Genomic DNA, 13,631 nt, shown 5'->3' with positions numbered 1-13,631 from the left:
ATATGGAATGGTTTGAGAATGGATTACCTGGGAAATTGCTTTTCTATTCATGTGTGTGTGACAGCTGAATTCAGCTGTTTCCTTAAGCATCCATGGAACAGCTGAGTGCTTTCTCCTGGTCCCCAGATTTGAGACTAAGGGAACTTGAGGCAACAAAGTTACATTGGAATGTATGTGATCAAGGAATTTACTTTCTCTTCATTTGCTACAGCTTCAAGTTATTGACCTTTGTGACACATATATAAGCAAAGCCATCTTCTATAACTTCTATCCTCCCTACTTATGGCTGTACATATTGGCATAATTACCATAACTGTGTGTTACAGACTCAGTGCAATATAAACACAAAATAGGCAGTCTCCAAAGTGACATTTCAATCTTTCAAACTTAACTAATTGTAAAGTTCTTATCTGTTCCATGATGTTTATATTTATCCTCAGACAACAGACCTAGAGATCTGGAGAGACAGAAATGAAACAAAGTTAATTTTATGTCTTTGCTCTAGAGTTCCTTAGGAGTAGACAAAATGATTTGGTGTCAGCAAATAAAAACAGCTCATATTCTGCCATCAGTTGAACTTGGTTTTCTGAACACTCAAATATTGATCGAATGGAAATGGGCCGGGAAGAACAGGCCTTTGTTGTTGAATAATTATTTAATTGTCTGATAGGCATATCCTTACCGTAACCATTTAATAAAACTAGAATACAAAAAAATTGGCCTTTTAAAAATATTATTTTAATAAATGTTAAATGGCTTTAACTCAAATGTATATTGCAGAAACAAAGTAACAAAATAAATGTGAAAGTGTTAGTCACTCAGTCATGTCCAGCCATTTACGACCCCATAGACTAAAGCCCTACAGTGCCTCTGTCCATGGAATTCTTCAGGCAAGAATACTGAACTGGGTAGCCATTCTCTTCTTCAGGGGATCTGCCCAAATCAGGGATCGAACCTGGGTTTTCTGCATTGCAGGCGGATTCTTTACCATCTGAGCCACCAGAGAAACCTCAACAAAATAAATGTGCGTGGGTGCTCAAATTCATTTTTTTTTCCCAGCTCTTTTCTTGCTGAACTATTAAAAAGTCTCTCTGTGCCTTTCTTGTATTAAGAAGCAGTAGCTTAAATATTATAATTATTCTTCATCACTGAGTTGAATAGAAAGTCCCAAAACTTTCCCACTAAAATTAGGGTCATTTATTTCAGCTATAATTTACAAAGAATTAGTGAAAGGGAACACATTAGTTCTTCCAAAAATATCGCAATAGGAATGATTGTAGACATGCAACACTATATTTTTCTCTGTAAAATGAAATGTGGTGCACTTCCCAGAGTTCCATTATGACGTACTGTATATCTTTAAAGTATCTTGATATAAAGACAATCCTCTTGGGTTCCATGAACTTTACTAATGTAGTGCATGAAATCTCCACCCTCTGACTGTATATGATAACTCAGATGGTGGCAGAAAGGGAAACTTCCTCTACAAGGGAATACTGTCAATTATTTAGTATGACATCTGGTTCTATGTTTTTATCATCAAGGAAGCACATTATGCTCTTTTTCTGATAGAACCCAGTCATCCTTGGGCTGCTCACTGGCAAATACTATCAGTTTCTCATGTTTCCAAATGTCTATTTTACATTGTCAGCTTCAGGCTATGTTTTAGTGAGTTTTTACTATTAATCATTCCCCAGGGGTAACTCACTACCTTTACTTTAGCTCAACATAAATCTATTGATTTTTGGTACCAAACTTATCATCTAATCAATATTGCAAGATTATGTTCCAATTGGCTACAAAAAGAGGAACAAGAAAAACTAAAATCTCTTTCCTCAGTAACTTTATATTATGGATTTCTTCAGTAACTTTATATTATGGATTAAAGTTGTTTATACTGTTTTAACTTAATGAACATGCTTAGTCCTTTTTCAAGAAATATTTCTCAAAAATTCATAAATAAATGAGAAAGAGATACAGAATACACATTGTTTTTCAAAAAACTTGTAAGCTTATTTAAATGTCTTATAGTTTTACAAAACTAGTTGTTTGAAAGAAGAGTTAAAAATTCTGTCACAGTATTAAGCTTTTGGGTAATTACGTAGCATATACTGTCAATAAAGTGGTGAAGATGAAACATAAAATTGGAGAAAGAGCAATAGCTAAGTTACTTTTAAAGCTTTTAAAAATTTAATTTAAGTGACTTTAGGGTATCTTTGAAGAACTCTGCTCTCAATAATTCTAATAGTACAAAATTTTCTACAAGAAACAGTTGTCCTGGGGCCAGTGACCAAAGTAAAGAAGCCAATGTTTAAAAATAACTGTAGGGAGTTCATTTTAAAATGTGATGGGATGTTAAAAATAACATATAGAGATAAGAAATAAACCATGGTATACTTATGGACAGATCTTTTTATCTCCAGAGGATAGAAACTTTGGCAATCTTAAAGTGACTCTACAAACTAGAGACTTATTTTTTTCTTCTTTCCTTTATAAAAAATCTTTTAAATTAATCCAAAGCATCAGATTTATATTATGCTATGTCTATGATTCAGTCTATTCCTTGGATGATATGGCTGGCTTCAAAAAAATGTAATAGTTTTTTAATTTAAAATAAACATTACGTCTAAAAAGTATTTTTTTAAAGCAGAGGTTAAATATAATCACAATATCTAATGAAAACTTCTAATTTGGAGCATTTCCTTTTAATTTAATTTATCTTCATACATTATTCAGTCAATATATATTCATTGGATAAATATATTTCCTTGATTCTTTACTAAAGCAAGGGAAAGAAACAATTACAAGATAGAATTCTTGCCTTCTTGGAGTTTATATTCTATTGGTGGAGAAATAAATATATAAAAATAATTTATATGAGATAAAGCTAGATAAGGGTAAGTGCTATAAAAAAAGACCAGATGATTGAGAGCTACATGGCATACAGTTCTTCTTTATCTAGGAAGTTTCTTGTGAGTTCTTTTTTTTTAGTCACAATGTATATAAATCTTTTTTTTGTACAGCCTTTTCACCAAATGTTTCATTTTAAGCATTTTCTAAGTTGCTATTTTTTTTAAACTTATTTTTAATGTTTGAAAATGATTACATTTCCCAGGGTTGACTCTACTTACCTTTCCATTTTTAAATTTATATATTTTGTGTAATATCTAATATTTTGAAAGATTTATTTGTACATAAATACTTTTGTCAAATAATAAGGTCAGATTCAGTATTTTAAATATTCCAAAGAACTTACATAAATGATATATTAATTTATACTCTCAAATTTTTGAAGAATCCATTTACTTAAGTGAATAATCACTGAGTCTTTACAATGTTTCAGGAACTCTACTAAATGCTGAAAATGATACAAAGAGCTTCTTCCTTGAGTTCACAATTTCAAGAAATAGACAAATTTATCAGTTCAGTTCAGTTCAGTCACTCAATCATGTCCGACTCTTTGCGACCCCATGAATCACAGCACTCCAGGCCTCCCTGTCCATCAGCAACTCCCGGAGTTTACTCAAACCCATGTCCATTGAGTCGGTGATGCCCAACCATCTCATTCTTTGTTGTCCCCTTCTTCTCCTGCCCCCAATCCCTCCCAGCATCAGGGTCTTTTCCAATGAGTCAACCCTTCGCACGAGGTGGCCAAAGTACTGGAGATTCAGCTTCAGCATCAGTCCTTCCAATGAACACCCAGGACTGATCTCCTTTAGGATGGACTGATTGGATCTCCTTGCAGTCCATGGGACCCTCAAGAATCTTCTCCAACACCACAGTTCAAAAGCATCAATTTTTTGGTGCTCAGCTTTCTTCACAGTCTAACTCTCACATCCATACATGGCCACTGGAAAAACCATAGCCTTGACTAGACAAACCTTTGTTGGCAAAGTAGTGTCTCTGCTTTTTAATATGCTATCTAACTTATAAACAGATCTAAATACTAAATAAATACTAAAATTATCAAATTCTAGTTTTGAGTTACTAGTATTATCAAATAATACTAAAATTATCAAATTCTAGTTACTTAAAAAAATGTAAAGTGAATGTGAAAGTTGTTCAGTCCTGTCAGACTCTTTGAGGCCTATAGACCATACAGTCCATGGAATTCTTCAGGCCAGAATACTGGAGTGGGTAGCCTTTCCCTTCTCCAGGGGATCTTCCCAACCCAGGGATCGAACCCAGGTCTCCAGGACTGTAGGCAGATTCTTTACCAGCTGAGCCACAAGGGAACCACTCCCTCCCTCCAAAACAACAACAAAATAATGTAAGCAATGGGAAAAAAAATGTAAGCAACAGAAACACTTAAGCGCATTTTAAGTCTCTCAAAAAACATATGCATTCTATTTTGAAGTAGAAGATAGTCTTTAACAATCTCTCGCTTGTATCAAGATTGCCGGGAGAAATATCAGTAACCTCAGATATGCAGATGACACCACTGTTATGGCAGAAAATGAGGAAGAACTAAAGAGCCTCTTGATGAAAGTGAAAGAGGAGAGTGAAAAAGTTGGCTTAAAGCTCAACATTCAGAAAACTAAGATCATGGCATCCAGTCTCATCACTTCATGGCAGATAGATGGGGAAACAGTGGAAACAGTGGAAACAGTGGCTGACTTTATTTTTCTGGGCTCCAAAATCACTGCAGATGGTGATTGCAGCCATGAAATTAAAAGATGCTTACTCCTTGGAAGGAAAGTTATGACCAACCTAGACAGCATATTAAAAAGCAGAGACATTACTTTGCCAAGAAAGGTCCATCTAGTCAAGGCTGTGATTTTTCCAGGGGTCATGTATGGATGTGAGAATTGGACTATAATGAAAGCTGAGTGCAGAAGAATTGATGCTTTTGAACTGTGATGTTCGAGAAGACCTTGAGAGTCCCTTGGACTGCAAGGAGATCCAACCAGTTCATCCCAAAGGAGATCAGTCCTGGGTGTTCATTGGAAGGACTGATGCTGAAGCTGAAACTCCAATCCTTTGGCCACCTGATGTGGAGAGCTGACTCATTGGAAAGGACCCTGATGCTGGGAAAGATTGAGGGCAGGAGGAGAAGGGGACGACAGAGGATGAGATGGTTAGATGGCATCATCGACTCGATGGACATGGGTTTGGGTGAACTCTGGGAGTTGGTGATGGACAGGGAGGTGTGGCGTGCTTCAGTTCATGGGGTTGCAAAGAGTCGGACACGACTGAGCGACTGAATTGAACTGAACTGAAAATCTTTTTAGCTTTTAGAAATCTATGAATAGAAAGTGTCCAAAAAATAGAAAGATGAGGACAATGTCTGATATAGACAACACAAAATACAAACTTCCTTAGACTCGAAGATCCATGCCCAATTCTGTGACTTGACATTATCTGAAAATTAGAAACTCTGAGATTTCTTACTTTGACTTTTATCACTGCCATTTTGAATTTATTATATAACTCTCAACTAATTAGGAAGTTGAGTATCCATCCCTCTAAATACATTCACAGATTCTCCCAATGGCTGCATATTAAGTTGATTATGAGCTTTCTGTCACAATTTAATCATTATTGGGAGTCAATTGACCTGTAAATCAACAGGAATTGTCTTTGTTGAGAAATTCTCAGTAAATTGCCTCTTCTCACCCAAACTCTTCAACACAAGGGTATGCTTGGATCACTCAGTTTTGTGTTTCTTGAGGGCTTATTTGAAAAGAAAAGTTTAAAGCATGAGTTTAAGATGTTGAATTGCCCTCCTGCCTCTTCTGTGTTATTTTGGGCTTTGAAAATCACCATGGTAATCATAATACAGGAAATCACAGTTCCATCACTTCTTGAGAAGTCAGATAATTTTAAAACAGAAAACTGTGCCTCTACATTAGGACAATTTGTTTTTTCAAATTCCACCCATTTTCTCCAACCCATCTCCATCTCCCAATTTTTCTAAGCATTATTTTCTTAAAAAAATATTTTTTTGAAACTTTGAATCATACTGTGCTAATGTTATTCTAAAGATATTTATTTACATCCACATAGAACAAAGACTTTGGGAGTGTCTACATGAAGGAAGTAACATCTCAAGCATTCTCAAATGGTTTCATTTTGAGGTTATTGTTTTAAAAATGGACCCAAAGTTGACTCAGCAACTGGGATTTCCCACTGTCAGACTGTGCTCTGAGGGAGCTTTGTGCTGTGGAAAGAACACTGAATAAGTCTAAACATGGTCTAGAGAGCTGTGTCTATGACTTAACCAAGTGAATATTCTGGAGCAAGTAATTTAACTTTTTGGTATATAGGTTTTTTTTTTTTTCTTTAAGCAGAGTATTCATATCTATCCTAGCTAATGATGAGATTACTGTAGATACATTTTCATATAATGGACATGAAAAGTAAGGCTAGATATAAGGTTATAAAAATTATAACAAATATTGTGAGCTAGATTGATTATATTTAAGCCCAAAGTGTAGAATGAAATTGATGACTTTTGGGCTTTGAACATGAATGAATTCTTCTTCATATTCTCGAATGGGGATGCAAAATTTAGATTTCATGGTGCCACCTTGGAACAGTGAGGGAGAACATCAAGACAATTTTCAGGTCCAGAAAAGAAATGGTCAATAAAATCAATCACATTATTTGTGAAATGTATGATTATCAGATGTATATGTATGTCAATTCTGAATCATGAGAAGAAAAAAATAGATTAAAGGAAAAATAAAGGAAAAAGAGAAAGGAAGATAAAAGGCCAGCAATAATTGATTATTGAGAAATTCAATTGGAAACTGAGCAAATTGAATCTGTAACTTTTCCAGTTTACCAGGATTACAGTCCCCATTGGTCTATCCATTAGAGCATGCCATATGAGTAAAACAGAACTGTAAATGGGCCAACGGCATGATTAAAGCAAAAGTCATAAGCTTAGCAATTAACTCTAAGGTTACTTGAATCTTCTCAATTGTACTTTCAGTAAAATAGGTTCATTGGTACACTTCCTCTGAGCACTCAACGACATTCTGAAAGAAATATTCCCCTTCTCCAAGCAGATTCCTTGGTCTACTTCTATATTCTTTTTTTGAAGAGAGATATAGAGAAGAGGAACGCATCTATTTCTATCTTGGAGAAGAGCAATATAGCTACATCTAAGCTTTCTACACACACACACACACACACACACACACACAACCAGTAGGACACTTCCACCTACAGTGGCCTGTTGGAGAGAAAAAGTAGAAAAGACAGTGGCCCAGTCTGGCCAATTAACTCAGAGAGAAACAAATGTCAAATCCATTTCCTTCTCCTGTAATAATACTAGAAATGGATTCAGTTCTAAAACTAAAATAGTAGTTTAAATACTATATGGCTTAAATACATAGACACATTTAGTTAGTGAAATTGGAGCTCGTGCATTTCCATAGAGAGAAAATAAAGACGTTAATGACCCTATGGAGCAATATAGATTGCGAACGGGGACCCACAGTTCCCCGTTATAAGCATAAACTCAAGTTATTCAAATCAAAGCACCTATGACATTTGCTGTTTCTAAGTTTCCATTCTTATTACCCTCAGAACAAAATGCTTAACATGTAAAAGATCGTATTACATAGCTAGCATTGGAATATCTACAAATGTGAGCAACATGTTTGAACTTTATATAGAAGAGCTAAAGTTAACTTACATATACAGCATTTGGATCTATCTGCTCAGTCTCTACAGTCTCAGGAACTGTAAGAGTTAACTAGAAAAGCCAAGCAAAAGTCTTGCAATGAAATCCAAAACAATATTGCAGATGTGTGGAGCCTACAGAAGGTGGAGCCCATTTATTCTGCATGCATATTTAATGTGTAAAATGATTTTTAAGTCTTAAAACAATCTCTTGGAAATGCTATGAACTGCAAAGCTAGGCAAACCCGATGCATTCCTAAATATAAAGAGGAGAGAAAGAAATTCACCAAGAGTAAAAATTCCTGGTTACTCACGATTCTTTTCACCTCTCCACCTTGATCCAGCTTTCATTCTGCCTGAGACACCCACAGGAGAAGTTATTTCTGCCGTCAAGAGCAGCAGCAGCAACAGAACAGCCATGCCAGGTAAAAATAACCTCTATGGAGAGTCCTGTCACAGACGAACCTGAAGGCTTTTACTGGGAGTAGAAAACCCTGGAGCCAATCCTGTCATTTTATTCAGCAGAAATGCAAAAAAGGCTGTTTTTCCCATAAATTTTCAAAAACCAGGTATGTTCTCATCAGGCTTTCCATTTGAATTATTCAGGGAATGTTAAAAAAATTAGAAAGGATGTAAAACCTTCCTCTAGACATAAGCAAAATGTCAGGAGAGATGAGCTGACAATTTTCTGGTCTTTGCAGCAGCTACGAGTTCCTAACCTACCCCTGCCAACTCTCACTTGTTCCAAATGTTTGTCAACATTTTTCATAACACGATAAAAGGAAAGAGCTGAGATTTCAGCATTTTCCCACCTACCCATTCTGTACCACAGATTATAGTACTTGATGAATCTGAATATTTAATTTTGGCACTGCAAACACACCTCATTTCAAATAGAGGTGGTTGTTAAGGAAAAGAAAAAAAAAAACCCTCTGCTTTTTCTCAAAGCTCTATCTAATGTCTTGGAGAAGGGATTATATATATAAATATCTGCTGCTAAGACATGATAAAAATACTTCTGAAAAGGGGGAGTGATAAACAATTATCTTCCCTACTTAGCTGTACTATGTAAATTATATATTCAAAGACTAATGTAAAAAGACAATCTTCAAAAAATACCCCAGACCCATGAAGCAGGCAAATGTAGTGCACATTGTACATTCAAAGACTATCTTCATTTCATTGTAAACATTTGTTTGTTTATAAATACATATTGGTATATTCCATCTCTCTTTTTTCCTGCAGAATGATTTTTATCACTTTGTGAGCTGAGCAGATTTTTGAGCAAATTAGTCTTCTCTGTTTTACAATTACGTCTATTTCCTGTAGGTAAATTGCAGTATTGTCTATTGTCTTGAGTGTTTTGAAACTGTACTAATATGAGAAGCTCACTTTGCTTTGGGGAAGAAATTATTCTTTAATAATAAAAATAATGTTAGGCTCCTCAGAGCATTAGAGAATAATAATATGCATACATTTCTTTTAACAAGCATATAAATCTATTTTAGGATACCTTTAAACACATAATATTCTACAACCTGACCTAATTCTACAGTTAAATAGTTCACACAGCTGCCAAAACATATTTCTAAAACACATGCCTGTGAATGTGCTGTTTACTGTTAGTCCTCTAGACTGCAGCAGAAGGGGAAAAAGTCTACTGAAGCCAAGCAAGTAACATAAACAGGTGAAACAGGGTGGATGGGAGACAAGAAGGAGAGGTGGGGATTGTGGCTCTGTGCAGAGAAAGCCTTGTGAAAAGTGGCTTCTGTCATTCAAGCCCAGATGAATGTCGCCATGAGACATGCAGAATCTGGGTTACCATATAGTTTACATTTTTAACAGAAGCTAGAAATTCAGATTATTATGAGGAACCTCCTGGTTATTAAAACAAAAGTGATACAACTCTAAAATGCTTAACTAGTCATATAAAGCAGAACATTCTGAATCTGGTTCCTACTTAAATTTTCTAGACTCGCTGATCAAGACATATTCCTTAAATGCCTATAACCTGTCAGATATATCATTAATAGAAAACACCCATCAAATAAGCTCATAGTTTAAAGGGATATTAAACATACTTTTCCTTGCTGTCATTTGCTTTTCTTGGTTATTAGTATTACAAGATGTTCCAAATAAACAGGAAATTCTACTTAAATATATTATATTTCAGTTAAAATCAATTATAATCAAATAAAAGTAGCACCTTAATTTCCTATAATTCACACTACACTAGTGAAAGTGCAAAGCTCACATTTTCTATTAACTTTCAGGACACAAGAATTGGGAGATCATCAAGAGGGAATACTTATAGATATGGGCTGTGCATTGATTTATATGTTCTCATTTGCTTTCCTCAGCCATTAATATTACAAGCTGTTTTAGATCAATAGGGGCATTCCTGGTAGCTCAGCTGGTTAAGAATCTGTTTGCAATGTGGGAGACATCGGTTCAATCCCTGGGCTGGGAAGATCCCCTGGAGGAGGGCATGGAAACCTACTCCAGTATTCTCACCTGGAGAAGTCCTCGTGGACAGGGTAGTTTGGTGGGTTACAGTTCATGGGGGTGCATAGAGTTGGACACAGTTGAGTGACTGAGCATATAGATCAATAGGAAATTCTAGCTACATTCTAAGACCAGCTTTCAAGCCTGCAAACTTTCTAACTTAAAGATGGTAAAGATGGGTTTAGTCTGCTTTGAAATTACAAATTGATACAAAGTCAGTTATTAGGCAGTCACATCCTAAATTACATGTCTGTAATTATTTCAACTTAAAACACTAAATAGGCAAAGTGCATTTCTGCACCTCCTTTTCTTTCCTGTCCCATGCTCTCCTTCCACTTGGCTCTACAAACATACTCTAGTGTGAGTGGACGAAGGTGAGCAATCTCATTCTTCCTAAACGAAACTGATCAGTACCCTTGTGTCAACTAAACTGATAAATCAATCCTGACTCATGGAAATTAATGGGAGCAGTCAAAAACTCCTGCTGTTCTTTTATTCACCATGTTTCCTGAGTACCTGACATGTGTCAGGCAGGAGGCTAATTAGTGAGGAGTTGCAATGAATCAAATGATGTAGTTGTTGCCCTCATGGAGCTAATGTTCTAGTGAGTGGAAATAGATATCATATAACAAAGTCCTACCATCAGACACATACTTTAAAATTGCATCTACAGTGAAGTGAAAGGGAAGGTTTCATAAAGATTATAGTAGGGGGACATAAAGGTTCTTTGAGGAAGTCATGTGTAAGCAGAGATAGGATGAAAAAGTACATACAAGGCAAAAAGGAAAAGTACATATAAGGCAAAAGCGGAAAATGCAGAACATAGAATCAGTTCAGTCGCTCAGTCATGTCTGTCTCTTTGAGACCCCATAGACTGCAGCACACCAGGCTTCCCTGTCCTTTGCCAACTCCCCAAGCTTGTTCAAACTCATGTCCATTGAGTTGGTGATGTCATCCAACCAGCCGATCCAAAAATAGGATTGGCTGAACAGAAATCTTATGCAAACTTTTCTCAAGCTTAAAAGATCTTGGTCTATGTTAGGATGAGAGAATCACTAGAGGATTAGTTAGAGACCTCTTTGGTTTAGGCTTCTTGGTTTGAAACCTCTGCTAAGGATACTGAACTGTACTCTAGAGATTTAAGAAGGAATAGATCTTTGCTTTACAAGGTTATACTTCTTTCTTTCATTGAGAGAAAAAGATAGAGGGCATCAAAATGGAAGTGGAAAGAACAGTTACGAGACCATATAATTATTTTTGTGAAAAATTTATACTAGCGATATAGAAATAAAGAATATAAATAGAAATGAATATATTAGAAATATAGCCTGGAAGCAGAACCAATAAGACTGGCTAATGAATTGTACACAGAGGATGAGGGAAAAAGGATTCCAAGGTGGTTGCTGAGCTTCCGGGATGGATCTTTTAAGGTAGGACTATATAAGAAGGTTTTTTTTTTTTTTTTAATTAGGATGATCTGCAGTCTTTTGAACATCAAAATCTTTTTTTTTTGGAAATAGCTGTCCAAAATGTCACTATCATTTCTAATCAGATAGGGGAAGAATGTAGAAAGTTGAATGTGGTGAAAAATAATAGCAATATAAAAAATAAAGCCTTAAATCCAGTGAGAATTGGCATATCTGTCCACAATATATAAAAGGCATTATTCTTATATAAGGAATATTTAAATTAAATAAAGATTAATGGCTATACTGTGGCAACTGTGTTTAGAAAGGTAAGAGTTATAATTGGAAAGCCACTTAGAGATTATTGCAACATTTCGGGCAAGAAATGACAATGGCCTAGGGTTCTGTAGTAGAGATGGACAGGTGGATTGATTTGAAAGAAATAAAATTGATAAAAGTTGATGCTCTTTGGTTGAAAAACATGCACCTGAAGTGTCAGTTACACAGTGTCACCCAAACCTGTGCAACATTACTGTCTCCTTCTTGAACCATATAAGTCAACAATAACGTGTGATATCTTCATACCATCTTTTACAGGAGAATACACTTGTCTAAGGGGCTTCCCAAGTGGCACTAGTGGTAAAGAACCCGCCTGCCAATGCAGGAGACATAAGAGACACATGTTCGATCCCTGGGTCCAGAAGATCGCCTGAAAGAGGGCATGGCAGCCCACTCCAGTATTCTTGCCTGGAGAATCCCATGGACAGAGGAGCCTGGCAGCTACAGTCTGTAGGGTCGCAGAGTCGGACACGACTGAAGTGACTTAGCATGCATGCACTCGTTCAGAGGAAAATAAACCAACTATAACTGCAGATGCTATTAAAAGATAGAATTTATTCCTACAGCACTTTGCAAATTGTTTGTATAAACATGACCTCCCGTAATCCCTAAACCAGTTTTGTGGCAACAGGCTGATTGCTCCTACGTTTTCAGTTAAAAAAATAATAACAAATAAAAGCAAAAACCCCTGAAGTTTGAGAAGCCAAAATTCTTTTCCAACATACAAGATCTAAATTAGAAAATGGCAGAGCTTCTGGAGTGGTTTAAAAATATTTCCAGAAATTCTTTAATATCCCTTCCTTCAGGAAGAAGATATGAATGTCCAGTCCTGAGTAGGGACAGAGAAGCCACTGAAAATAAAGTGAAAGTGATGGTGTGATTCTTGGGCTAGGTTGTGAAAGGCACTGAGATTTCCTTTCCCCGCTACTTTTCTCTCCTTTCGATCTTCAGTCTAGGAAGCCAGCTGTCACAATGTGAGGAAACTTAGGCAGCTTCTGCAGAGGATCACAGAGAAGAAACTGAAGTTATTGGTCAGCAAGCCACCAAGGGCTGCCAACCCCCATGCCAGTGAGCTGATGGACTGTGTCCACTACAGCTTGGCTAACGACTTGACCGCACCTTCATGAGGCCCCGCGCCAGTACCACCAGCTAAGCTGTTCTAGATTCCTGACTTTCAGAACCCACATATGACAACAGATGTTTATTGTTTTAAGCTGCTGATCTTCAAGTATAACTTCTACACATCAGGAGATAAGCACTGTAGCCTAGGTGAGAACAATCCTCTCATTTCTTTCCATCACAATTACGTCCAAAACCATGATTTTGATTCCCATATTAAAAGGCCATGGTTGCAATCACAATGTCAAATAATCAGATCACTATTTAATTTCGTGTACATGAGTGAGGGGGGTGGGTCAGGTAAAAACACATTAATTCAAGGGACATCAACTTGCGGAACTCTTTTCTAATCAGTGCCACAAATTCCTTTTGCTTGATCTATTTGACCAGCAAAGTGGTTTTGAATGTTTGCATTTACATGTGTTTAGGTCAGGTGCATAGTATATAGTCCCCAGTTCACGCAGTTCCTAAAGTCCCTAAGTTTTCACTCCAGTTAGATGACCTTGCATATTTAGATTACCAGAATGGTTTCAGGATTCATTTTATAATCAAATTATCATAAAAGTGTCATCACTGTCTTCCATAAAATACTCTGTTACTTTTTTAGAAAAAATTTCCCAAGCTTTCAGT

At 36.2% G+C, this 13,631-nt stretch overlaps 1 protein-coding gene across 6 annotated transcripts in view; it reads right to left on the bottom strand.

Annotated features, from left to right (window-relative positions):
* ROBO1 (roundabout guidance receptor 1) overlaps positions 1-13,631 on the bottom strand; it is a 1,227,175-nt gene that overhangs the window by 862,523 nt on the left and 351,021 nt on the right. For 3 of the 6 annotated variants that reach the window (XM_070455057.1, XM_070455062.1, XM_070455059.1), the window contains exon 1: positions 7,947-8,287. The exons of 1 other annotated variant lie outside the window; for it this stretch is intronic. In XM_070455057.1, coding sequence (XP_070311158.1) covers positions 7,947-8,052 — 106 coding nt within the window. In that variant the 5' untranslated portion in view covers positions 8,053-8,287. Of the gene's footprint in view, positions 1-7,946; positions 8,289-13,631 lie in introns of those variants that run through there. 2 more of the 6 variants (XM_070455063.1, XM_070455060.1) reach the window with 2 other exon arrangements.

This window comes from Odocoileus virginianus, chromosome 25, assembly GCF_023699985.2.
Source record: "Odocoileus virginianus isolate 20LAN1187 ecotype Illinois chromosome 25, Ovbor_1.2, whole genome shotgun sequence".
NCBI lineage: Eukaryota > Metazoa > Chordata > Mammalia > Artiodactyla > Cervidae > Odocoileus > Odocoileus virginianus.
This window is presented reverse-complemented; position numbering and strand designations above follow the sequence as displayed.